Source organism: Dermacentor albipictus, chromosome 9, assembly GCF_038994185.2.
Source record: "Dermacentor albipictus isolate Rhodes 1998 colony chromosome 9, USDA_Dalb.pri_finalv2, whole genome shotgun sequence".
In the NCBI taxonomy this organism is placed as follows: domain Eukaryota; kingdom Metazoa; phylum Arthropoda; class Arachnida; order Ixodida; family Ixodidae; genus Dermacentor; species Dermacentor albipictus.
The window spans coordinates 21461349-21488344 of NC_091829.1; the positions used below are offsets into that span (position 1 = coordinate 21461349).

The following is a 26996-nucleotide window of genomic DNA, read 5'->3' on the forward strand; positions in this document are numbered from 1 at the left end:
CTTTTTTTCCTATCTCGTAACGCTTGCAGTCCATCATTATATAAAATAAATAAGTTACCATGGCGACGAAGCTGGAGAAACCGTTATCTCTGGACTCCTACGCCTCGAAGTGAAGCGCCGCTCCCGCACGATCATGCCTGCTCAGTTTGGCTGCATACTACTGAAAATTTTGCTCTCCCCAACACCGATGTAGGCCGCCCAAAAACCGAGAATAGCAATATCCACTCCTACACGCACACTTCTTCCCACGTGCATGCTCCTTCAAATGGAAGAAGGCGGCGGGAGGAGCAAGAGAAAGAACTGCGGGAACGCGAGCACACGTCCGCACCTGTTCTCAGATCAGAGGCACTGCCCTATTCATCGAGGCCGCCAATACGTGCCGCCCCTATTGTTCGGCGCGGCACTCTACGAGTCATTCGTCACGTGGCATTACCTGTACTTTGTTGCTACGAATTAAGTTTCTTTTGTGTGTGTATCGTGCACTGTGTGCTATGCTTGTGCTTAAGGAAAAGCAGCTGTGGGCTGCAAATTAATTGGCCGAAGAAGTTCCGAAACCTTTTATCAGAGGCACTATTGCATTTTTTTTTGTCTTCTGATCAACCCCTGTCACTTTGCTCGAAATTTAAAAAAAGAAAAAAATTGTTTTGTTCCATAGAATCTGCAACACGCCTTATGGGGCACTTAATAGCAAACAGCTCTAATTAGTATATTTCACAGAATAATACCTTTTGTCTGTAATAGCAGACAATATGTGTTGCTCAGACCTCCACAACGCTGCTGAAGTAACTTTTGTACGGCACACACGGCAACATGTGTTGTATTCTTTGGCAGACAAAACAAAAATGATGGTGGTTCTACATAATATGCTTACCTTCTAGATCACTGTAGTTGGGTATTACTTATTATTTTATTGAGAAAAGCATATGATTGCGCAATTTGGTTTAGCACTTGGTCAGTACCATATTGTCTCACTTTTCTTATCTCCAACCACGAATTTAAAATAACTATTCCAATTCGCCTCATATTTTTCCTGAAGTTTAACTAGCTTCAGCCTTGGCGGATAAACTACACAATAATTAGCGCAACCAAATATTTTGCAAGTACTTGGCAGGTAAAGTGCAGAACTATCACCACAGCCTAAAATTTGGCAAAGCTGACTATGGACTTCCGAAATTTCTAGATCACGATCACCCAATCATGATGCAGCAGCTAGAAGCCCCCATAATATTTTAGTAATGTGTCTTGACCAACATGCAAGAAATTGCTGCATGTGGAACATGCCATGCATGTGCACTCTGGTGCACTGTTCAAAGTATGCAGTCAGTATTCTACCATTTACCGCCGCTGCGATACAGAATAAAGTTCCAAATAGTATTTTTTTAATGCACACGCGTATGTACAATCAATCATATGAGCCACTTTTTCCTAATAAAGGCAAAGAAATAAAGACAAGAAATATCAGCTTTGTTGCTGTTTAGGGGATGATGTTCCATTTAACAGTGAACCATACTGTTCATGCTAGAGTGAAAGTGGTCATCTGCACTACACTTGGTCACATGCTAATCGAAGCACGTGTTCCGATTCATGAGCCAGTCATCAACAACAGCTCTTCACGGGTCCACGACAGTATGACGACAATCGCGCTTGCCTTTGTTCCGTGCACCACTCCCTGTTTCTGCATGACGTGCGCCGCGGTTACCCATCCAAAACGCGCACATTCCGCACACGCCGCTTCCCATGGAAACGCGCTCTTTTGTCACTACTTTGTCAGTCATGACGACGTGACAGGCATTCAATGTGCTTATATCTTGCAATGGGGAAATGGCTATTAAGTGTCATCATTTTTCTCATACATAATACATTTACACGCATGAAAAAGTGCGCGTCAAGGGCATTCAACCAATGGGTGGCACATGCTACAGAAATAGCTGGGCCCTGAATTCCCTGCGCAGGTGAAAATGTTGAACTACACCTAACAACATATTTTTGCATTGTTGATTCCTTTTTATTATTTTTTTTTCCCCTTTGCTGGCTTGAAGTCTACAAAGGAACTATGAACTACCTATAAATGAGCACTATTAACCATTTAACAACTAGACATATAAGTACCCGGAAAAATTTTTTATTTTCTATCTAAATATGCAAACCACATCAAGAATAACCATAATCAACAAAAAGAAAAAATATTTTTCGGAAATTTTTTTAGCAATAGGGGAGAACTGCAGGCAGGAAACTGGAAGTGGAAGTTTTCAATTTGTATAAACAGCTCTCATCATATGTGAACCATAGGTGTAATTTCATTTGCTTTACATCACATATGTTACATCACATATGTTACACTACTGCAGCTGGATATGCTGGATCGGCCTGTCTTCTCTGACCTTGCTTTCACAAGGCAGTGAGTAGCGTGCCAAACTTCTTTCTCGTCGAGTGTTCCTGCTCTAAACCAACAAATGACGCTTACTGCCTGTCATTCAGCGTTGACCGAAGATATTTAGCCAGAAACTTTGTACTCAATAAGAAAACTCGGCAAGAAAAAAAAATTATTTTTTTGCACGTTGCCTGCAAGCAGCACTTATCAATAAAGGTGCACTAATCAATGAGTGGACACATCCAACGGGCCTGCAAATACAATGGGTGGTGCTGAACCTTAAAGGAGCCACTATAACTTAATTGTGTAATTTCACTTGAACAGACATGTATAAGTGCGCGTGCATGTTTCCTGTTCACCACTTGAACAGGAAAAACAAATAAAGAAAAAGCTAACAAAAAAAGAAAGCAAATATTGTGTGCAATAAAGTTTTCTTAAAGTTGCTTTTGGAAAGCTAGACAACTAGATCAAACATAAAAAGTATCTCTTTTATTTAGTTCTCCATATAATTTTTTTCTTCTGAAAAATGTCGACTTTAGCACACGGCACACTAGAAGCTTGGCGTTCAATGGGGGGGGGGGGGGGGTGAAGAAAAAAGAAAGAAAAGCAACACCTACAGTTTCAAGGACTGTGAGAAGTGCCAGCTGCTGAACATTACTCTTCTGGGAAAGCGAAAAAGAGGTAGGTGTGCGGCAGTGTGTGCAGCTGGATGGTATCTCACACACAGGCTTCACGAGTGCATGAGCTCTTTTTGGAAGCCACGCACACCCGGTTGCCGTGTCTGGTTTGCATTCTGGACCTACATTCACCACACCCCATTCAACAGCTTCACCCCCAGCCTTGAGAGGGTTCCTCAAAGCCTGACTTTTGAGAACTTGCTCTGTGGTTTGGAAGCATGCTTCTGTACACGAATGTATTAGCATGACACATTAGGCCTGTTGGCGATGACCTACTGAAACAAACTTGGCTTAAAGACGTGCTGACAATATTTCTAATGGTTAATTTGGGGTTAAATAAATATCCAAGCCTTCTGAACTTTAGAAAGAATACTGGCAAGCATCAGAAAAACCTAATAATTTACTGTAATACTCTTTTCTACAAATGAGTCTCGGTACCCAAAATGCAAGTGCGTAAAGAAAATTAGGTTATTTGAATTCAGGTAGTTTACACGTGCAAAATTAGTCTGATGAGGCATGCCATAGTGGGCGATACTGGATTAATTTTGACCACCTAAATTTCTTTAATGCGCACCTAAGTCCAAGTAGATGAGTGTTTCTACATTTCAACGGCATCGAAATGTGACTGCCATGGCTCGGAATTTAACCCACGACTTCATGCTTAGCAGCACAACACCATAGCTGCTAAGCCACCGTAGCGCACGTGGCTGCATCATAATGTCATGATATATTGGCTCACTTTGTACCTCCAATCGCTGCAGCACCCATACATGAGTGCAAGAAGCGAGCACAGTAATCTCATCATGTCACGATAGGGTTGATAACGCCCGGTCTGGCTTTTTGAAGACCAACTTTATTATCAATATATCTTGTAACTGCCTCTCAACCTTAGTACTGTGCAAGAAGCATGTGGTAGATTTTATAAAACATCAAAAATTTGCACCAGTGCTATTTTAAGGCAAGGATGCTAGAGAGAAACGCCTCATTTGCTAACCCCATGTGTTCAAACTCTATAGAGAGTCTTCCGTTACTTCATGGACCCTGTGTTGCTTGGAATGTTAACACCGTAACTGCCAATGACGAGATAAATCGCCCTCGCAACGACTAACTTCTGGTGACAAAAACTAGATAACTCGTGAATTTCTGCCACTTTTAGATGCCACATTGATGACCTCTTGCTCATGACACACAAGTTTCTGTGAGGCAGACTTAAACACCTCCTCGAAAATAAAATAAAGCAATCACTGTATTCTGTCAGCACTGACATACAGAGCCAAAACTTCAAGGACAACAGAAGAACTTGAAAGGAAGCCAAGGAGCGTGTTTGAAACAATGGAAAGAAAAGTGAGTGTAACAGATTACATTATGATGATGAATTGATCAATGCAGTTTAACCCCTCAACTGCCATGACAAATTCCAAAAAAATTCTGAAGTGAAACAGAAATTGGCAAGTCATTGTGCATTAGTTCTTTGTCAAAATTATAAGAAACTGTACGCATACACATGAATAAAAAGTGGCAAAAATTCACAAGTTAACTAGTCATTGGCACCAGAGGATGGTTGTTGTGATGGCGAGTTATCTCGTCATTGGCAATTAGCGGGTTAACATTCCAAGCAACACAGGGTCTATGAAGTAGTGGAAAACTCTATACAAGGTTTGGACACCTAGGGTCATCAAATTAACAGTAGACACAGTATATAACTCCCGAGTTAGAAAAAGAACATTTGTAATCTTGGGTACTAAAAGTCAATTATGTACAATATTAAAGAAAGCCCAACTTGGTCTTTCTACAAAATGACCTCAATGAGACTGATGCTACTCAGATGCTACAGATGCTGCTCATAATAAACTCACTCAAAGCAGGCATTACTAGACATGACCTTTATAGTTGAATGCCTATATAGACTTGGGCACCAGCAAACTTCTAAAATCACCCTGTAGCTAGCTATTAGAAGAAAACTTCTAAAGAGTGAGAAGCTCTACCGAGAGAACTCAACTGCAATGCTAACATGGATGGGTTTACTGGTAATGCTTGCAGATGGCTGCACTGTAGCCAGACCATGACACAAAAGAATCTGCAAGGGCTCAAGTTAATGGTGCGCACCAGTCTATTTGTCTACCTAGAACAAATGGATTGCACCCTATGGAAGGTGTGTTAACCTGACAAGTGCATGCGAGTGTGAAAGAGCTAGCTGATGCAAATGAGAGCCAGGTTGAGCAACCCATTCCCCAATTTCCTTCCAGAATCCGTGGTAAATCTGTCAGAGGCTAAGGGAGGAGGACCTTGAGCGCCTAAGCATTCCCAATAATAAGTGAAGAAAAGAAAACGAGGTTCAACAGAAAGAAAAGGCGCAGTGCCTAGACTGCCACTTCTGGCTGGTGAGTCAGGTGTGCCGAGGTGCGCACAACTGGCCCTGCTGCCTCCGGCAAGGAGGTTGCTAAATTTATCTCCAGCAACCCCACCATTCCCTCTCCCACCATTCCCTCTCCCCCTTCTCCCAGCCCTCTCCTCTCTCATCCGCCCTTTCTCTGCGAGAGCCCTCGTGCCTGCGGTGGGTCTTGTCCAATCCACATTTGGCAGTTGGGTCAGCACGGTGGCTCCTTAAAAAGCAACCGGGAAAGACCTCCCTTCTCTTTCTGTGTGCCGTCATGTGGGTGAGAGAGCTACTTGCTGAGCGCCTCCTGGTACTGCTTTCGGTTTCAGAGAGTTATGAGACTGGTGGGAGCTGTCAACTCGGTGGCACGTGGCTTGGAAAACGCAGGCCACTCGTCGAAAAGCCGAGCCTCAAAGGTGTTTTAATAGGAGCACTGACACACATAGTCAAGGTTGTAGAAACTGCCACTCACGTGCAAAAGAGTGACACGTGCAAAAGAGTGACAAATGGCAAGTATGAAGGTGATGAAGCACATATAAGACATTTTAATTTGATACTAAAGTTGCTCTCAAATTATTAGACTTGGGTCACATTGACATTGTCGTGAAATCAAGAAAGGAAGCAACCTTTGCAGACATCACATAGTGACAGGGGTATGTATGATGTTACTCAAAGAAACAAAAAAATATTGAGTGTGCTATGCTCGTTTCTTCTTGCCACACTTGTGTGTGGCTGTTGCAGCAATCGCAGGCAAAGAGCCAGCTTGTGTATCATAATTTCATGACACACTTACACCATCTGTGCTGAAATAAAGACTGTTTTGTAGAAACAAGTGCTATGATAAATGATTTAGGGCATTATGACACTTGTCGTCTTCATCTACTTCCATCTACTACAAGTAAATGACAATTTCAAAATGCCGTGATCCTACTCATCTGGTGTTCTAACACATTACTGCAGGTGATCTTTAAGATGTAGATACCTGGCCTTGAAGCTGTGGCATTTTTGTTTTGTTGCTATATGTATGGTGCAGCATGAAAAGAGAATGCAGCGCAGAACAGTATGTGCAAGAAATGCAAATTACATAAAAAATGCAATGATCCAAGTTTGTGCGAACCGCGAAGTAAAAACCGCCCATGTCATTCCGGAAACACCGAAGCTCTCTAGAGCAGAGCCTTGAGCTCAACCCTAGACGATAAAGTGGCGAGCAGTGAGAATGGATTCAGACAAATGACAGAAACCACAAAGCTGCCAGTCGTATGCAATGCAGTGTACCGGGTGTTTTTTTCTTTTTCTTCTTAGATCATACAGAAAAACTTTAAGTATCACCTGTGGCAGATAGCATGATTGTAGTTATTGAGCTGCATACTCAAAGACACGGACATTGCTTACATGAGAAATTGAAATGCTTAATTCCCTAATTAAATATGCACTAATTATTTTGAATTATTTGCTTTACAGTACATATTGCAATTGACAAATTGTAGCTGGTGAGTTTGCAAGATGTATCCACTTGGAACACATTTTCAGGGTGACACCAGTTTTGTAAACTACAATTTTACAAATTGTAATATGTGCCATAAAGTAATTAATTGGTGAATTATTGTTATTACTTGATTATGCATTTCAATTTCACATGCATGTAATGTCCACCGTGTTGACTCTACCTTAAGGGTTATGCAGGCGATTTCAATCAAGTATCTCAGTGTATTGTGTAGCCTCAACAAAGAAGCCATCACTGCAAAATATTTCGTAGTGCAAAATTTTCATCATAAATTGCAGCGCAAAAAACATGCGTCTGTGGCAAATTCTCTTTTTTCTGCCTGTATGGGAGAACTTTTCATCATTTTTTATGAATAAATACTGGGTTATCTATTTTAGTGGTAACATACCTATTAAATATCTTTACAGTGATGCTAGCAAGCAAAATTTAACATAGGTTAATTTCTTTAGATCACATGTTTCAATGACAGAATTAAGCTCAAGCAGTAATGAATTAATACTAGTTCAGCAGAAATATTCTGCCTAGCTCTAACCAGCTTCAAGAAATACATCCTGTAAATCTGTAGCGAACCCTTTGTTTTCCACAGTGCTGGTAGGAGCGGGAGCTGATGTTCCAGCTAACAAAATAGCTGGCTGAAGAAATGCACCTCAGGCCAAAGCACTCAGCTCTTCTTATCAAGAAACTTCTGCAATTCTTTTCTTCTCTTTTGGAACGAAGTCTAGGAATACAAGTCCCAGAACTTCTTTAGCATGCACTGTAATTAAAAGTAGGCACAGATATGAGCTTTTCCCCCCTTAGCTAAGACGACAGAAAGAAGAGGTTCACAGTGTCAAGGCTAACTCTGGCAAGAAATATGGCCCCCAAAAGTGGGACACTTTAAGAAACCAGACTCGCAGAAACAAAACGGCGTGACACAGTCCTGTGGGTCTGGGGAAAAAAAAAAACACACAAGCTGCACTTGGGGCTTTGAGAGGAGAGCCGTCCATTGATGTGAGATGTGCTGTTGCGAGTCTTGTGGGGGAAAAAAATAGAAAAAAAAAAGGTGCAAGGCAACCACAAGCGACTTCTGAGAGCGACTCTTTGAAGCCTGCCTCGTTCTTCAAACTTGTTTTTCATCTGTACTTCTACTGAGCCTCGACTTTGGCAACCATGATGGCATGATGTAGCATACAAGGGTTTATTGGTCATTTGCCGGTGCTAAGTCCACATACTATATGATGCCTGCGATTGAAAGGATGTTCCACTTCTGCCGCAATGGCCATGGAATGCCACTGGTTAACACTCTTTGGGCTAATCTTGTACACAAGTATGCGAGAAAGTTTATGAGAGGATGGCTACTACACTAGCTTAATGGTAAAGCACTACACGCATAACGCAGAAGATGCAAGTTTGGCTCCAACTTGCAGCAGGTTATCTTTTCGTCCACTTTCACTTCTCTTTTCCTTATTATTTATACATTTGAACTATATGGTATGACAGTTTCCCACATGCATTTTATTTTTGGCTTCATTGTTTGATTTACTTCACAAGATTGTAATCGCCAAAATTGTCGTTCCTAGGAAAGACAAACCGGGAGTTTGTAAAAATGTCGAGTTACTAACACCAGTCAAATCATGACAGTAATATTAACAAGCCGGAAGTGAATACGTTATGGAGGTTAATGCTTGCAGTGCTATTGGAACATACGTAGTGCTTCCTACGTCAATGTCCATTACTTAATTCATTTATTTTATTCGAAATGCCATTTTTCTCTACTGAGCAGTTCAGGTGCTGTGCTTCTATGTGTGACAGCTCTTCTCCCCCTTCTCTGCTCATTTTTTAAAAATTCTCTCAGCGATCGTTTTACGATTGCAAACCTAACAAACAACCACTAGATGGCTTTCAAATCTATCACAGTGCACAACAGTAAAATGCATAGAGTTCAGCAGGCCACTTGTTCTATTTCTGGTATCCTACTCGGTGTGCCATAAATGCTTAAGTTCCTTTTGGTTTCACTGGGAGCAAGCGGGATCAGCATACCTCAACTTCTTCAATACATACTGCCAGTCAATTCCTAGTTTTCCTCTACAGAAGACACCTCAAACGGCACGAACAACTTTTACGGGGGCCAACTACGCTGTGCCCACGGTTCCACAACCAACCCTGCGTATGCACAATTTTTATAGGGCCCCCGTAATGTTTTAATACCGCCTGGCATATGCACAGTTTTTATGGCGCCACCCGTAACGCATCAATGTCCAGGGACCCCCTCTGCATACGAGCGGCTTTTACGGGGCAGCTGTAATACACAAATGGCCAGTTAGCTGGCAAAACCAGGCCAGAAATATTGCTCTGGAGCACAGTGCAATTAGCAGTGCCCGCTACATGTAACTGTCTTAACAGAAGCAGAGGCAGCAGTACTGCCAACCTTGCAATTTCGTTGACAACCCTTATCGGGGCGGCCCACTTGTCTTTACCGCCAGATGGCTGGCTTGCAAACAGGCCTGCTTCCCCAGCAAGAGGACACTCACTACTGCACACGGGCAGCTCTCTCCACGCGGAAGGAAGAAAGAAGAGCACTGCTGATTTTCGAGGAAAGGCCAGAAAAATGAAAAGAAGTCATGAAATAAACAGCATTACGCTGTCGATCACTCACCTTCCTCGTCTGGAGACATTGAGCTCCTTCTGCAGATAAAGAAAAAAAACAGAACAGAGATGGCAGGTGAGATAAGGGTTTTTTTTTCTTTCTTTTCATGGACTCGCAGACACTCAACAGACGGCTTGAGCCACCAGACAGTCATATCAGTCAGGTGACGAAGCCCTTGCCTCTCCCCCTTAAACTCTGGTTGCGTTATCTAGGGTCACGACACTCGACCACAGCACACCATCTTGCATCTAACAACAGATTATTCGACTCCCCAATAACAAGATCAGCAAAAAGTGTTAAACAGAAAAAGATAGCAAAAATTGCTCACTGATAACGGAAGTACATAAACAAACTACTACTGTATTTCATTAGGCATGAGGGATGACTCACCGATTCATGGAGGGGAAAAACGAAGAAAAAAGCATGAATGCACAGAAAGGAAATGAGTAGCATGAAAGGAACAAAGGCCACAAAGAACAGGAAATGAAGAAAGCACCGCGTGTTTTCTCTATGTGCACAATGAAAACTATCATCTTTTAGAAATAGGTGGCAAACAACAGATCCCTGAGCACCGCAGTTCAATCAACTAAGTGAGTGAGGCTCTTGATGTATGTTGGTCAGGCGAGAAGAGAATTGGGTTGACACTGATGGGCCTTATGAACATTTGCTTTTTGTGCTACCAGGTGGTGACTGGCAGTGAGATCATATGCGCCTGCTGTAAACGTGGGCATGAAAGTTAAAAATTCTGGTCTATATGCGGTAAAGCTCGCAAATGGAAAGGCACACATTGCCATTGAATGAAAGGTGTGAATGGTTACTTGGAGTGTTCTTTCATTTACTTGGGGTATATTAGCGTAAAATCAAAACCTTGCTAAAGATAGCATCTCTTGCATTATTACTCAAGCATTTTCCTCTTTCTCGAGCACCCCTGAAACCAGAAGAAAGCTAAGCTAGTGGCAACCATGTTGGTAGTTGGGTTTCCACCAGCCTCAGGGAAACCTGAATGACAGGTGAAATAAGTTTAATAACATCAGTTCCATCAAATCAAGGCAATGGGAAGTAAAGAACTGAATTGTAACACAGCTTAGCTTAACACACCTGACTAGCAATTAAATGGTGCCATCCACACCCTATAGGAATTATGCATAGAAAACAGCAAGTAGCGCAGGTCCTCGGGTATGCATCTCAGGACCATTTCACACAATCAGGTTAGATGCTTCAAAAGTGGCACTGCTTGACTTAATGGCTTATTTCTCATCATATCTGCATCTCCTGTGTATATCTCTCACTTAGTGCCATATTTACAGCTGTAAATCTTTACAAAGCATGTAAACCCTGCAAAAGCATGCAGGTCTTGACAGGTCTCTCAAGTTATTTAATTTAGCTGGCATGCATGCATGCCAAGCACAATTTATTTTCTATACACACTTTCCACTTCATCAGTTTCATCTGGCAAACTTGTCATAAACCATGTGCTTTTTATTAATACACATATCACGGAGCCTCATGGACAACTTCACATGGTGAGTGCACATGCCAGCAAGGCAAGTGACAAGCCGCTATACAAAGAGCAAAACTTCCGGGCCCACTCAAAGAGAGGTACTGGCATTCGCTTAGAAAAAAAAAAAAAAAGAACTGTTCCTGGCAGGTTGCCCTCGGCACAGAGAGGTTTGTTTTTCCACCCGACTTTGTGCCCAGTCCCCCAAACTTATCAGTCACCTGCACAGCAGGGCGATGGATCCAGCAATGGGAGGCGTGAGGGCCTTCCTGCACCCACTTGATGGATGGGACGGACCAAGGGGCAATGAGGCACCGAGCGGATTCAGAGTTGGAAAGGGACCGAAAACAAAGTAATATTCGCCGGCCAAGCCAAGTTCAAACAAAAGGCTGAGAGGAGGAAAAAAAAGAACAATAACAAAGAAAAGATACCAAACGAAAACAAACTCGAGGAAGACGAAACTTCCCAGCCTTCATATCCCCCCTCTGCTGGAAAGCAAGCTTCGACATCAGGAATCAACAATCTTCACTTGCTTTTCCTGTAAGTTATGCCAAGATTACTTTGCCGCGCTCTTAGAACGCAGCAAAGAATGTGAGGAATCCCTGTGCAGACTAACAAAGAATTCTGAGCAGTAAGTGGAAGCAGCCGCTCATCATTCTTCTTTCTGAACATCTATGGCAGACACAAACCAAGGCTCCTACACTTAACAGTTGTTCATGTGGAGCATCTCAACCTTCCTTTTTCTTTCTTGTGGTATTGTATTCTTAAAGGGACACTAAAGGCAAATACTAAGTCAAGCTAAAGTGATAGGTAGTGCTCGAGAATCTCTAAGGCGTTAATATTATTGTGAAGAGAGCCTTAATAATTGAGAAATCGAAGTAAATGCAGGACACGATTAGAGACTCGCCGAGACACTTAAGTACTTGCCCGATGACGAAAGCACTCCTCAGTTAAATTCTGTCACTAGCACTCAACTACTCTTTGCAAAAAATATCCTCGTATTGCATTACAAGATGAAATAAAATTATACTTATCCAGTTTTACTTCATTTTTTGAAAAAGGAACTCATTAAAATTACCCTTAACAACGGTGTGAGTGGTAAACAGGTTTCGTTTTCGCTCGACTCTGCGCCGCCCACACTTCTGCATTTTAGCAGTTTCGTTATATCGCAGTGCTGCGCTGGTTATGCTGGCTTGCGAGACTCTGTTTAACAAATTGCAAGTAGCAGAGAATTCAACTTCCATGTCATGTCACGGGATGCCCAAATAGTCTACGCCACTTTATCAAAAAGCAGCTGCAGTGGCGAATCCACCACTCTGTCTTGGCTTGATGCCGCCGTCTGTCGGGCACCGTTTTACTCACCGATGGCAGGAAAGTGCAGTGATGGCGTATGCAACGTCACCACTCCCCCTGTTGGGTGGCAGGGAATTTCAATTTTGAAAAAGGTAATCGGACCCTTCAAATACAATTTTCTCATAAACCAAGTCTTTTCTTGACACAAAACAAGCATTGCGAGGTTTCTGTAAAGGTATTTAAACAGTCCACGTCGACGTAGTATTTGCTGTTAATGTCCCTTTAAGAGTCTCTGTTGCAGCTACACTGTATTACTCTGCAATATAAGTACCACGCATCTTTCAAGACTGGACCAACAGTCTTGCAAAAGCAGAAGCCATAAATGAACAAAAAAATAATTTACCTAAGCCACACAAAACATTGCAGGAAAGGTAAGAAAGCTGTGAACATGTAGAATGCAGTGATAATGCAGCATATTAATAAAGTATAATACCACTTAACTGAATACCATGCAACCATTCAGATCAACAACCTTTTACGAAACAGTTGCTGCTGACAGCACAGTTAGCTTTCTATGAGCTTCATTTGAAATAACTCATTTGATTGAATGCTTTGTTCTCCACACCATTTAAAGTTCATTCAGTAAACTTTCTACTAATATATTATACTGATTTCTGTAATGACTAAGGATGCTGAAATCATATAAAGACCGAAGGGAACAGCTGGTAATATGTGAATTTTTCTACTGCTTTGGCAGGCTAATTTATTCGAATGTTCCAATCTGTTTGCATGCTCCCCTTGCAACGTTTTTTAAGAGCAGCGACGTCATCATTAATAGCTAGTTAGCTAGTTCAATTTATTCCCCAATTCTATGAGCACAAACAATCAACGATATGTGTGCCCCTAAACCTAGATCACATTTGGACAATGGCGATCAATGACGGGCAATTAAGTATCATTCTGGGCCGTCCGGTTCCTTCAGAACGCTATAAAAGCCACAGCTGTCATACATGGTGACAAAGTGAAACTGGTAATTACAATTCAGCCAATTTGGCAAATTGCTATTCATAAGGCTAATACCAGATGTCATAAAGCCGTAAGGATGAAGAATGAACCCCCTATGTTTCACTCGATTTTGCACTAGCATTACGTTTCACAACTCCCGAGCTGAGAAAAAAAAAAAAATATATTGTGCAGAAAGCACTGACTATGAATACGAATGTCAGCAAAACAGCCCAAAATAAGGAACGAGCAAGCAAATGAGAAAGAGAGAATATTTAAGTTGCTGAGTCCAACTACTGGCCAACCACGAACATGCCCGGAAGAGCCAAAGAAAGCTATTCGCTTTAAAAACTAGGCGGACACCATCTCATGATGACTGTCAAACAAAAGCTTGCCGGCAGAGCTTCCGAGGTATGCCGCTGGGGATACACTTATCAGTAAGCTCTATTTGTCAATACTCTGAGGTATGTATGTGCTGTGACATGGTGTTGCCTCCAGGATTGGCATATGCTACAAATCACATTAAAACCCTCATAAGGGTCATGTGTGAACATGACCAGCGCATGTGCACTGGTATCAGTATCAGCCCACAGAGTCACCACCTTTCAACACACTGCCTCTGAGATCAGCCCAGCGTTAACCACACGTCTCCAAGATTGGCCCAGTGTAAATGGCCAGACAGCCACTCAATATGGAGGGAAGAGACAAAGAAGGCTTCACTTTTAAAAGTTCTGGCGCTATATAACAAAGTTGACAGAAGTGCTTCTCTGTGTACGCTTCGCTTCCAACTGCATAAACAGCCGCCCACTGGCCCTGAGTTGTGACACAGAGAGAGAGAGAGAGAGAGAGAGAAGGGCAGCAGCCCGCACAGCTGCTTTCGAAAAGGCAGCTCTTTCAGTGGAGAGAGTGACATGACCATTGTCCTCAGCTGCCTCACATGTACGTGGAGAGTGACACAGACAGCTTGGCCCAACACACACACTGACACCTAGTGAGGTATGGGTATGTAGATGGAACCTATTGGCACGTTCCACTTGCGGCAATAAAAAGCCATTTTAATGTGACAGACAGTCCTAAACCAGGCATCGTGAAAAAAAGAAAAAGAAAATATATGGCCTCTTTGACAATGTCTTGAAAACTGAAATACAACAGTACTCATAAGCTTCATTATATTCTAACTGGCTCAGACAAGATGTAAGCATCTATGTTGCTAAGTTTCTTCTTGTCTCACTGTATTTGTTTTGCTCATTATCCACTGAACTAAATTTGATGTGGCTTGTTGAATAAAAAAAAGATGACTGTAGAAACTAGATTTTTTATCTATGCAATCAATTTATTAATAAAATTCCAGGAAATACCGATGTGGACGAATAAATGTGCGTCTGTCTTGAGCCACTTATTTTTCCTCATGTAATAAGAATATTTATGCATTTGATATCTATTTGAATAGTGAAATGCGAATTAGCCCCAAGATGAAGCTTCCCATTGAGTTTATAGTAGAATTGCAACAAGGTAATGTAATAACATACAGACAAGTTCACTGAGCACCCTTTATCTAACACTTTATTACACATTATCTATTATATTTCTGGATGACTTAAGCAATTAAGCACAAAGAGCCCTAGTAAAATACTCCATTCATACAAATGGCCTCTTGGTAATGGTGCATGTGACAATAAAATAGGAAACAACTGTGGAGTTACACTCGCAATAGTCTCAATGTTGTGCTTGGAATGAAAACACCGACTCTTGCTCAATATCTAGTAGCTACCACTGCACTCGGGCCATAAGTGCTAATGCATTGAAAAAATGCTTAGAAATCGCATGAACAGTGAGAAGAACATTATTTGTGTCCCTGAGCACTGCAGTAATGAGACTGGTTCACTCTGCCTATACTCATACAGAGCCGTTCAATTAAGAAATAATTAAGCAAGCACATGATTCCAAACAATGCTATTAGAGATTATTCAAGATTCACTGACAGATACTAGCATTTACTTGTTACATGTGTTTCAGTTACAGAGTTACAACCCTTTCAATTCAATGAAATCCAATTCAATTCAATATTCAATCAAAATCTTTCAAATTTGAACAAAGACAATTAAAGGCGTAGACAGAGATGAGTGCTCCCTCAACATTTAACAGAATCAGCTTTTTTTTTGTAGTGAATTGAAACAAATTTTATTCTATTAAGTTCTGCTATGGTCAAATTAAAATGTTCATGTTTTAGTAGATAGGGTAAAGCACTTACAGCTTTCCCTCAAGCAGAGCTTATATGACACATTTTTTTTCCAATTAATCATGACCATGTAAAATCATTAAGCTGCCCTGCTTAAGCCACACACACAATGAACATTTTCAGAATATGTGTGAGAGCATCTGAAGCAGAGGCTATTAAATCCAACATGACTTTTTTGTTCCCCACATAAACACCTCTGGCTCAGCCAATAAGAAAGAAATGCACCTGCACAAAACCGCATGCTCCCCAATGTGTTAATCATGCGTCCATGGCATAAAAAATGTGGATGCACATTTGTTTCCATGAGCCTGCCAGCACTCGTGGTGCTGTGCCAGAGAGCATACGAGCTATCTGAACTATCAGCATGAAGTCATGCATAAAGTTAGCCCCCAGCAATAAATTGTAATTTTAAGTTTTCACTTCTCGTTACCAAGAAGCCATAGCACTTACGTCTCTGTCTGCTCTAACAGCTCCAAAGCACACAATGTTGAGAGCCAAGTAATTTCACAAAGGGAAACATACCAGAAGCTACATCGTCTTGCCTAATAAGCTCCCAGAGCCAGCATTATGTCAGTCAAACAGGTTTAACCATGCAAGTTCATGACACATGGACACGTGGTTGCATGAACAAACTAACAAGCTGCAACGATAAAACATGCCATCATGGCGACAAGGAGTGCTGGCTGCCGCACTTGAATGCGAAACATGAACCCCCTTCATGAGCAAATTCTTTTAGTGCTTCAAGCTGCACAGGTCTTTGCAGTCCCTCAAAAGAAGAACCATATTTTGAAGTTCTGAGCTGTCCTTCCTGACATCCATGCTTACAACATACCGCTGCCAGGGATGCATAAAATGCTCGGAAGGGAGCTGCAAAACGAAAGTTTTAATATCGAGAGGTTGCTGCATATGGATGTTAATAAACAGTAAAATAACAGATGCTTGAAGCCTCAAATAATCACAATCGAATTAATTATGATATTGCTCCACGAAAACAGAGATTGTGAGCAATATAAAAAATGATGTGATTTATGAGGCACACCATTAAATTTTACCACGCGAGATTCTTTAATGTGCAAATCTATGAGCGTTCTTGCACAAAACACATGCTCACGTGCATTCTGCAATATAAATATCATGGAATCCCATTGCAGCAAGCTTTATGAAGGTTCAATGATAATAGCAGAGGTTACTGCTGTACAATCACAGCGCTGTCAAAACAGCTGCAGTTTGAAGCGAAAGAAATGCATAGGAGCAGAATGCACAGCTGTGGCTCTGTGAAGCAGACGTCTGCATGTACATGCAAAGTCGCAAGCAGCCGTGTCGCAGTGTCATCAACCTCCACCTCCTAAATGATTTGAGCACCAAGAACTGTGCACAGCAGGAAGAGCGAAAACAATGGATGCTGCGTCAAAGACTGCAGCAGTGCAACGATACTCAGCAGGGGCAGCTAAACAGAATAAAATGAAATAGAAGGAGAGCGGGGGTAGATGAGAGTGATCAGACAACTCGCAGCTTGTTGTATGCCCATGCAAGGAAGAAGTGAAAAATCAGGGGATGTTAATATCTAACCAAATGTTTTGCACGTGTGACTGGTCACGCTAGTAACCAATCACAAGTGCCGCAAGTTGCAGCGGTGCAGTAATCACTAATCACAAGAAACAGCTTAGCTGCACAAGGTGAATAGAGAAATAGGAAAAAGTAATGGAAACTTCCAAGACCCTGTCAAGAATCCATTATGCATATTTTCAAGGATGTCATGAGACCCTGCGTGGAAAAGTTTACAATAACAACCAAGTTTTTGATGCTCATTTAACTGTCACTTTTGTGTGCTGTGCAGAAATAATAACTTTATCCGGAAAACAGGCTCTCGTTAAATGGCAAGTTGGGCAAATGACCAAGTCAGTACATTTATATTTACATTCTCACTAATTTGACTTATTAATCACATTTTTAGCTGGTCAGCTGGTATTCTGTCAAACAATTTATCGCATTAAACGCCAGAGGAATTTTGCACATTTTTCTTCACTTCCTCAATCCTGCTCAGTTCATTGGCCTTCCTTATCACCCCCTTCCTCACGTCATCGGAATTGATGACTGACATGACATTGTTTCTAACCTCTGTTCTTTCAGAAGTACTACTAGCTGAACAGGATGGCGAACGGGCATATGGGATGCAGTGGTGACACTTCAAACGCTTTTGCTACCTAGCTTAAAAAAAAGAAGGTGCATACGGGGACTTTAGGTTAGCCCAGATAGGAGAGCAACCACCTTTGAAAGGCGTTGGTCCCAGAAAACTGGGTGGCACTAAGAAGACAAGGACAGGCATAAGAATGACAACACACTGTCTGTCTGCGTACACTGTACATCTGCTGTTGTCTCTCAAGCTCTGCTCAGTTTCAGAGTATGACTGACCAACTAGCCTGGATTACTGCCTTGGTCAGTTTCGATTCCCGGACAAGGTGGAATTTTTTTCAACTGGAGCATTTTCTTTCTGCAAAAACCCTCATGGGTTTCCTACGTAGCTTCATTCTAGCCTTACGTAGGTGACACTTTTTTTCTAATTCACATATTTTCTGGCTGTCCAGGCCTCTTTGTTCGTGGAAAGATTGCCACTTCTTTTTTAAATCTGATTTGCAAATCCAACTTATTGTTCCCTCTTTAGTAATTGTTTAAATAAAACTGTGATGTGAAAGCCAGTTCTCAACATTTTCACTTCAAGGAAACTTCGAGCATCAAATAGATATCACAAGAAAACACAGCTCTTCGGGTGAAGCTGAAAGTGGATTGACACGACAAAAAGTCAAAGCACGGAGAAGCAGAGAGAGGGAACACAGACAGAGTGATGCAAGCACTGCATTTTCTGGCAGTCCATGCCCCTTTTGCTCCCACGTGATTGTGTGCTTGTGCCAAGCCTGCTCTCTGTCGCAGCCACCAGCACAAGAGAGAACAGGCGAACCACGTCTTGGCAAAGTGGCTTTCGTCACGCTTTCATCACGTGCGAGAGTTGTGCCAGCATCAAGGCTGTGTGCTTGCCTGTCAGCAGCCGCAAGTTTCGGGCAACGACACAGACGTGAGGTGCAACCTCCTGCGCTCTCGACGGAATTTTTTGGTGGGGAAAATAGAATGCATTCAGATCTATGCAGCAACAAAAGAGCTACTACTCATGGTACTTTTGACATTAACACTCTAAACAATCACTTAGCGGAAATATGAAGCTCAGTTATTGTTAGGCTGCACATCTGGAAATAGATATTGATGATCATTTAGCGAGGGGTATTGGTAAGCCAGAAAAAGATGCAGAAACTAAAAACACGTGGGAACACCAATTTTCTAAAACTGATGTCCACATCAGTGACAATTTCCTCAGAGTAATGGGAACCTAACTTGAAGGCCATTTCTTTGCTGCAGTGCAAGTGCCATAAGTTGACTGCTGACACTATGGCTGCTGGTCTTTTTGAAACCACCTATTCCCATACAGTAGCGTGGGAATAGGTGGTGTCAACTGCACCTTAAGTCCCAACTTAGGGATAGTTATTGGCTGATGAAGCTTAACGACCCCAAGCAGCACACAGACTATCAGAGACACTGTAGCACAACGACCAATATTATTTTAATCATATGTAGCTTGTTTACAGTGGATCTAAAATTTGGTACATGAGTTTTTGCATTTCATCTTCGATGAAATGTAGTCACTGCAGTTGGGAATTAAAACTCACAACCTCACGAACAGCTGGGGCATGCCATAACCACTGAGCCAGTGCTCCAGATGGGGATAATTAAATTATTCATTAAAGTATAATTAATTGATGCATGCATCAAGAAAGTTAGGTATTATATATACACTGCTTTTAAATGTAAGCAATGACTCAGCCTAGGAGGTTTGGGGACCTTTTGTCTGCAGAAATCTCACAAGTACGCAAAAATAATAAGTTGCGAGACACTGACACAATCAGAGTTGTGGTTTGGAAGATTCACAAAGGAAAGTTTGACCTCCACTTCCTTCAACAGTCGACCTTGTTTTGCCATGGAAAACATTTTTCGATAGAACTCCAAGCTGATTGAGCACTGCTATGTGACTTCCCTTTCTTCAGAGCATATTTACCACCATTCTCCAAGTGCCTTGAACAGCTATGTAGGTTAGTGTTTCTGCATGCGATGTGTAAAAGTGATGCTTCTTGAATACAATAAAGATGTAAAAAAATAGAGAAAAGAAAATCTTTGGTTTCCATGCAATCCACTACAGGTTGTTGCAGATTTTGCTGCACAATGGAACTTGATGCCTTTGGATGAATACTGCATACAGTGTCAGAAAAGTAGGAAAATGTTGCTTAGCATATACTTGATGTCTGTGGATAATATCCACATCTTTGAATACACTGTCACAACACAGGTCAAACTAATGGGCTTTAACACAATGGGATAAAATTTCAACACATTCTGCAACATTTTAATATGCTGGATCCTTTCGCATGCACTGGTTGTTCTCTTTAGTCAACACTCGAAAGCCTTTTGGTGGAATTACTAGGTTTTGAAGCCCAGCGTTGCTAAGGCAATCTGTCTGTTGGCAGAGTCGAAGATGTGACAAGGCAATCCGCATGTATTGGAGAAAAAGTGCGAGCTTTAAAGGTTGCTACACGACTAATGCGCTACACGTTTGTTGATAGCACCCAAGCTAAATATTTTAGTCTATGAATCACAGTGTTACAAACTCACATTCGCAAAATGAGTGCTGTCAAGGGAGCAAGTTTTATTTTAGCCCTGATTTTGCAAAAACGTAACGAGTGGCAACAAGTAAAAGATTAATTGGGAGATTATCGGTATTGGCTGGCTTCAGTATAAGAAGCGAGGGTTTAAGCACAAGATCAGCACTATGTGAAGTGAGTGATGACTTAAATATTGACCTGCCTCTGTGTCTTCCTTGAGTTTATTATGACCTTCCGTGTACTACTGTTGTGCTTTGCAAAATGTTTTAACACTCGCCATAACTTCTTTGCAATATGAGTGCCTTTTGCATGCTCTTTTACTAATCAAAATGTCTTATGTGCAGCCAAGCAATATACAACACAGATGTGGTATTTCAACTGCACTAGACTGTCACATTGCACAACGTGAACAGCACAAACCCTGCTGCAGGTTTATGGGAATGCGGTGGAAGACAATCACAATACACCTCCGCAAACATTTTAACTTACTTCTCTGTAAGGAACCTGACTGGCCGTAATTGCTTCTACAATTTTCATCTTTTTTTTTCGGAAAGACTATGTGGTGCTTCCTGGTGTAGAGATGTAGCTTGGCAAGTAAGAAATTGATGTGCTTTTACCTAAAAAGAAAATTGATTGGCAACCCAGTTACTGCCACTGTACCTTTATTCTACTCCACCTGTAATCCTACAGGTTTATGATCAACTAACTCTTTCACCTGAAACAACACGTTCACATCTGTGGAACACTCTGCTGCAGGTTCCGTGAACACATGCAAGATTTGCGGCAGTGTTTCAACACTACACAGCAAGTCCGTGCTGCCAGTAATTCACATATTGATAAATGTACACAATCTGTCGCTGTTTGATGGAAGGTAGTGATGCAACCCCGATATCTTCGCCCAAGGACCCCTCACGCCCACCTCTCTCTCTCTCTCTCTCTTTCTCTCGCACGCACACACACACACACACACACACACACACACACACACACACACACACACACACACAACGATGCCACGCTTCAAGTGGCAGAAGCAACTGTCTCGGAGGCGTATTTTGAGGGAGTTTTCAACGCTCATCGACTCGAAGTTCTCACCTTCAGCTGAATCACGGAGGACAGGTTGATCGGCAAGGCCAGCGTCAGGCTACGCTTGCGGAGAAGCGATTCGCTCGCGCTACGGCAAATGCCGCCGCTGCCGCTGCCCGTGCTGCCGCAGCTGCCGCTCGAGTCCTCGTCGGCCGCCGACGCCGACACGCAGGGCAACGTCGGCGACGGCAGGAGCCCGGCAGGACGACCGCCGGCCCGAGGCGAAGAGGAGGAGGTCGGCGCCAGCTCGCCTTTGGAAGCTTTCTCCATTTTTACGCTACGCAAGTCGGCGCAGGACGCCACTTCTGCTCAGACACACCTCCGCCCGTCCGTGCGCGGTACCATGCCTCCCGCGGTGCCTTCATTGGCGCCTCCCATATGACCGTCGGACAAACGTTCTTCGGCACGGAAGGGCAGTTTCAACTTCGTCACGACACGCAATCGTGTTCGCTAGGCTCCGGCAACCTCTCTGCCATATCGTACCAGGGGGCAGAAAAATGAAACGGCGGGATTTCGGGTTGCAGAATGCGCGCTCCTGTTACGTGTTCGCTAAGCGTCGATGAATATCTTCGTGACGTCGCGAGTTCTAAAAAACGCTCTCGTAAAGCTAGGAAACGTTCTCTACGTGACGAGTCAAAGTAGTCGTTTAATTTCTTCGCAGCGTGAAGCACAAAAGCGTCCGCGTCGTGATTACTTCGTGGCGAAGAAACTTTCTTTTTCGCAGAATTTCCGACTTGACGCTGACTATTGGCAAACGGTCACCAACTCGAACCTCGTTCGTCTGTCCTTCGTGCACTCGCTTCCACTCTGTCTTGCGGAGAGACGATAGTTGTTGCAAATCACAGAACGGCGTTCCCAAGTCCTCGGACGCCAGATAAAGTGCAAGAATCCACGCACCGACACACACGCACAGCGTGCATAGTTGCTGCTGTTGCCCGACGCAACGGCACAGTTTGCAGGCTTGGCTAGTTCGTTGACTTTGGTTTAGTTTCGAAGCGCACTCAGAGGATGCGGAATATCACACGTAAAAATACACTTCGTCGCAGACGACAGACCTTTCAAGACCGAGGAGCGCGTTTGTAAAACGATTGCCTCTGGCAATCCCACGACGGTCCTTCGGTGACAGCACTCGAGCACTTTACGACTAATGGGGGGTTTTGATTCTTTAACTAAGCGCTTCGTTGTTGATCTTGCCGCTGAGCGCGTTTGGCTAGTCCACGCTCCATGGTTGTTGTCGTCGCGGCGTCTGCTGCGTCAGCATTGCTGGCGGTGTCGTTGGAGTGCTGGCTCGGGCCACGAGCAGACGACGTTGTAGATGCAGTTCGTGACATGGTAACGCCGCGCTTGCACAAGGCGTCGCCGTCGGTTCCGAGTAAAGAGCTGAGAATGTATATCCGCCCGGTAATACACACGCGATCCGCCGACGCTCACCAGATTGTACAACGCTATCCCCAGCAGGCGCGGTGATCCGAAACTGATGTTTCCGCGCTACCGCCGGCTGTCAGGCGAAGTGGAAATCGCGCCAGCTCAGGCTGGTTTCGAGAAAAAGAAAAATAATGATGATGCAGTGTATAATTACTACACGATTGCCCCCGTCTACGACTCGTCCGTCAGGCGACGACGCGCACCAAATACCAAAGAATGACGACTCCGCAAGCGAACGAAAGAACGATTCGACTGCACTCGTTTTAAACGGACAGACGACGCGAGTGTCGGTACATCCAAAACTAAACTCAACCGAAACTCAGACGAGCATGAGTGATTGATAACTTCGATAGATTTGAACGGAATATGGAGCCGTTATGACGTTAGTCGATGCTCTCACGGTATAGATCCAGCAGAGCGAAGGAGAAGCAGAAAAACGAGAAGAAAAAATCTATAGAACCCAGAAAGGATAGGGGCCCAATGCACGGACGTGACTGCGTCGTCTCAGAGCCGTTTCCACGAGAAACGAAACGGTATACGGCCGACCCGTCGAGCGTAGGTGCTGGCGGGCAAAGTAAAACAAAATGCCCTGGGCGTAGCACGGGGTATACGTACACTTGCTGCGTGGTTTAGCGCCTATCGATCCGTCTGGCGTATGTGAGTGGCGACGAGAGTGTCTTACGCTGCAGCGCTTTCTTTGCCCCCTTAACGCATTCGCATACGAAAGAAACTGATAGCTTCACCGCAGCGGTCTCTCTCACGAGTTTCTAGGGGGGTTGTTTCGCGCTTCCCCTGCCACCACAGCTGCGCCGTAAGCCCTCGAGATAAAAAAGAAACGAGTGGGGCTGAGAAGCTGAGTTTGCGATGCACTACAGATTGTGCTTGCGAGAGATCTCGCAAACCACCGCAGTCAAGCTACATGCAACGAGCGCAGCACACAGTACGCTCCCGTTTATCCGATCGCTTCGCACGGCCCCGGCAAGCGCGCGCTTTTGTGGAAGCAGGAAAACGAAACGTTTCGAGTGGAACACGCGTTTCACTCATCGGCACGGGGGAAAAATATAATGAAAGAAACTGCGCAGACGATGGTGGCGGCTAGTTTCCCAAGCATTCGCCGTTCAATTGCGCAGGCAAGGTCGGCTCACTGAGAAGAGTTTAGCCGCGAAACCCGTTTTACGTAGTGCCTAGCCGGCAATTAGCGAAAATGCGCACCCCGGCCGCTTGTAAATAGCCCGCAGAGAGAAGTGTGCGTCACGCGAGCGCTAAGCATTCGCGGCTACGCCTCCTGCACAGCAGACTCACACAGGTAAGAATGAAATGTGCATTTGAGCCACCAGTCGGACTCTGGCAGGTTTGCAAACAGAACAGACAGCCTGAGCGCTTGTTTGATTCCCACCCCTTTTTTTCTCTTCTTCTTCGCTGTGTAGAGCAACGCGACCGGAAGGATAACGAACGCCAGCTGTCCCCGCCAAAACACAGAGAAAAAAAGAGAGGTACGATTGTCGATGTAGACAAGAGGATTATCCTTCGGATTAAGATCGACTCACCCTAACCGGATAAGCGGACGAGTGCGCCTCGGATGTCCCGTGAAAGCGGAGATATCGAACCGGGCGTCCGGATTTCAACTCCGGAAAAACAATGCCAAACCAAGCTAGGTAAACAAATAGTCGTCGGGATGTGTAGTCAGAAGGCGAAGACCGAAATCCCGCAAGGTGAAACAGTGAACAGTGCACTAGCTCACAAAACAAACTAGACAGTTCGAGTTGCGGAATTGGGGGAAGCGTCGCTTTCACTTCTCTTTTTGTTTCCCGTGTAGATGATTGCGGTGGGAAAGAACGAAAAGTTGGGAGGCGCTTTTCTTGGCTGGAGGCTACGATGGCTACGCCGACTGGGTCATTGCTGCGGCCTCGCCAGCGAAACAAGCTGGGACGACTCCGCGCCGCCGCCGCCGTTGCTCGAAGCACCGCAGTCGCAATAACGCCTCGTGTACCCAACACGGTGGGACCAAAACCGACAGCGATCAGTCCCGTCTCGCGACACCGGCGCCGCAGCTGCGGTCGTCCCGCCAGAAGACGCAGTCACCGTCATGGTTCCTCGATAGCTGGAGAAGACTGCCGCTCTTTCACATCCGATGGACACGAGGCCGGGTTCCGCTTTATGTAATTCTTCCTTCCTCGGCAGCGTATCAAAGAGGCAAAACCACGGCGATCATTCTCACGCAGCCGTCGGCATCCTGCTTGCGGAATGCGCTACGCTACGCACACAAACACACACGCACGCACGAAATGCCCGAGACGGCCGCAGAAGCACGGCATGCTACACGAGCCACCATGCGAAGGGGCGCACACGGAGACATGCGGCCGTTGATCGGAGACCGACCCGAGCGACCACCGCACCAGCCGGCCAGCCAGCCCTCAGCGTCGGCTTCCCCGTCGCAACCCGTCGCACTGGCAACGAGGGTAATGCAAGGAGGAAAGACGCGCCTCTGAGAAAGGGCAATGGAAATAAACGAGCCGCACGAGAGAGGAGTCAAACGCTTTCCTCCTGCTCTCACTCTTTCGCAAGGCGGTGGCCGAAACTTACTTGTAAAGTAAGGTAATCACACCGGCGGCTTAGCGCCGCTTCGAATTACCTCCAATAGTTCAAGCCTGGCTAATTATTGCGCCATCTATGGCCACAGAAACAGTCGCGTCACAAACTTTTGTACACAATAAATTACAAAAAAATAGTTCGTTTTCTCGAGCAGAGATGGCGCGGCAATCCGTATGCCCCTCAATCAAATGATAAAATTTTAACGTTTTTGAAACACAAGGCTGGCACGGAGTGTTACAACTAATTCCATTAAAGAGCTTTGAATTACCCGCACATTTTCTCCCCGTCTCCTCACTGTTTTCACTGCGGAGCGAGAGCCCCGTGCTCGCGGCGCAATTCAAAACAAACGCCGCACAAACGCGGCGTGGAAGCCGAGTTTCGTCACGGTGACGTCAAAAAACGCAGTCTCCCATTTCGTGCGCAGTCTAGCGCATAAATACTTTCGTTGTCCAGCGAGCGGCCGCAAAGTGGAACCGTCCCATTTGTACAACGGAATCTTCTCGCGGCTTCAAAGAAGCCACCGTTGTCCGAACAATCGAGTACGCCCTTCGCTCCCCGCCTCCTCTTGAGTTCTCTCGACCGAAGCAGACGACAAAATGCGCGGCGGCCGCCGCCAAACGAAGCAGACGGAAAAGAATTGTCGCCCATGCATGCATGCAGACGGCGCACGCATTTCGCAAACGAAAGAGTTTTCAGACATTTTTTTTATTTATTAGCGTATTCGTGCGCAGCTATCCCTGCGCATGCTTGCACTTTGAAGCCTTTCTTTCGCATATTTAAAGCGTGTTCCTTCTTCACTTTTTTCTCCCTCTGCTATTAGCGATTAGCACGGTGTGAGGCAGCAAAGTGCGCGCACTGCCTGCGTGACAGGGTCTGGCGCGCGTGATCGTCCTCGCTGCGCCTAAATAAATTAAGAGGCCGTACTTCAATTATGCACCCGTTAGACAATCGCCCTTTTCTTTTCATTTTCTCTTTTCCCCCTTTTACTGACTCGACGCCTCTATACCGCGTAAAGTCATTGTCCACGCCACTGGCCAGAGCCCAACACAACTTCCGGAAACAATTTACGACGAAAAAAAGAAGCGCGGCGGCATGACTCCCATGACGCGCCACTTCGTTGTACTGGCGGGTCGACCCCCGAGTTTTTCCGCGTACCTAGGCCGGCAGCAAAAGTGCTATGACGTATGCAACGCCTTAGCGCGAAGCGCTTTCTGCATAGAGGAAGACGCAAAGAAAACAGAAGTGCGTTGATCTTTATCCTTTTCGTTCCCTTCGTTTGATCTCTTCTGGAATGCGATTCATCACCGCAGCGGTGAAAGTGCATAGCACGATCGCGAACAGTACACCATCGCTCCGACGCTGACTAAAAGGCAAATAGATAAGCAGAAGCGTTCAGCAGCGACGAGCCCAATTTTCGTCGTGCTGTCGGAATCCGCAGTACGGCGGAATCCGTTTCGAGCCAATCAGAGACCGGTGAAGCCACGTTGCTGTGAGCCAACGGGAGCTGACAAGGCGGCGCATGGCGGCGCACCCACCCACACCCGAAGGAGTGAGGGGAGGGGGGAGGGGGGGCAGGATCGGGCACGTGCCCCCCTCCAAATTT

The 26996-nt window shown here is 44.5% G+C and overlaps 1 protein-coding gene across 9 annotated transcripts in view; it reads right to left on the reverse strand.

The window, feature by feature from the left end:
- dop (microtubule-associated serine/threonine (MAST) protein kinase dop) overlaps positions 1 to 26996 on the reverse strand; it is a 288167-nt gene that overhangs the window by 40180 nt on the left and 220991 nt on the right. For 8 of the 9 annotated variants that reach the window (XM_065431890.1, XM_065431889.1, XM_070525729.1 and 5 more), the window contains one exon: positions 9565 to 9593. In XM_065431890.1, the coding sequence (XP_065287962.1) occupies positions 9565 to 9593 (29 nt within the window). Of the gene's footprint in view, positions 1 to 9564; positions 9594 to 21385; positions 25258 to 26996 lie in introns of those variants that run through there. The other variant, XM_065431893.2, reaches the window with a different exon arrangement.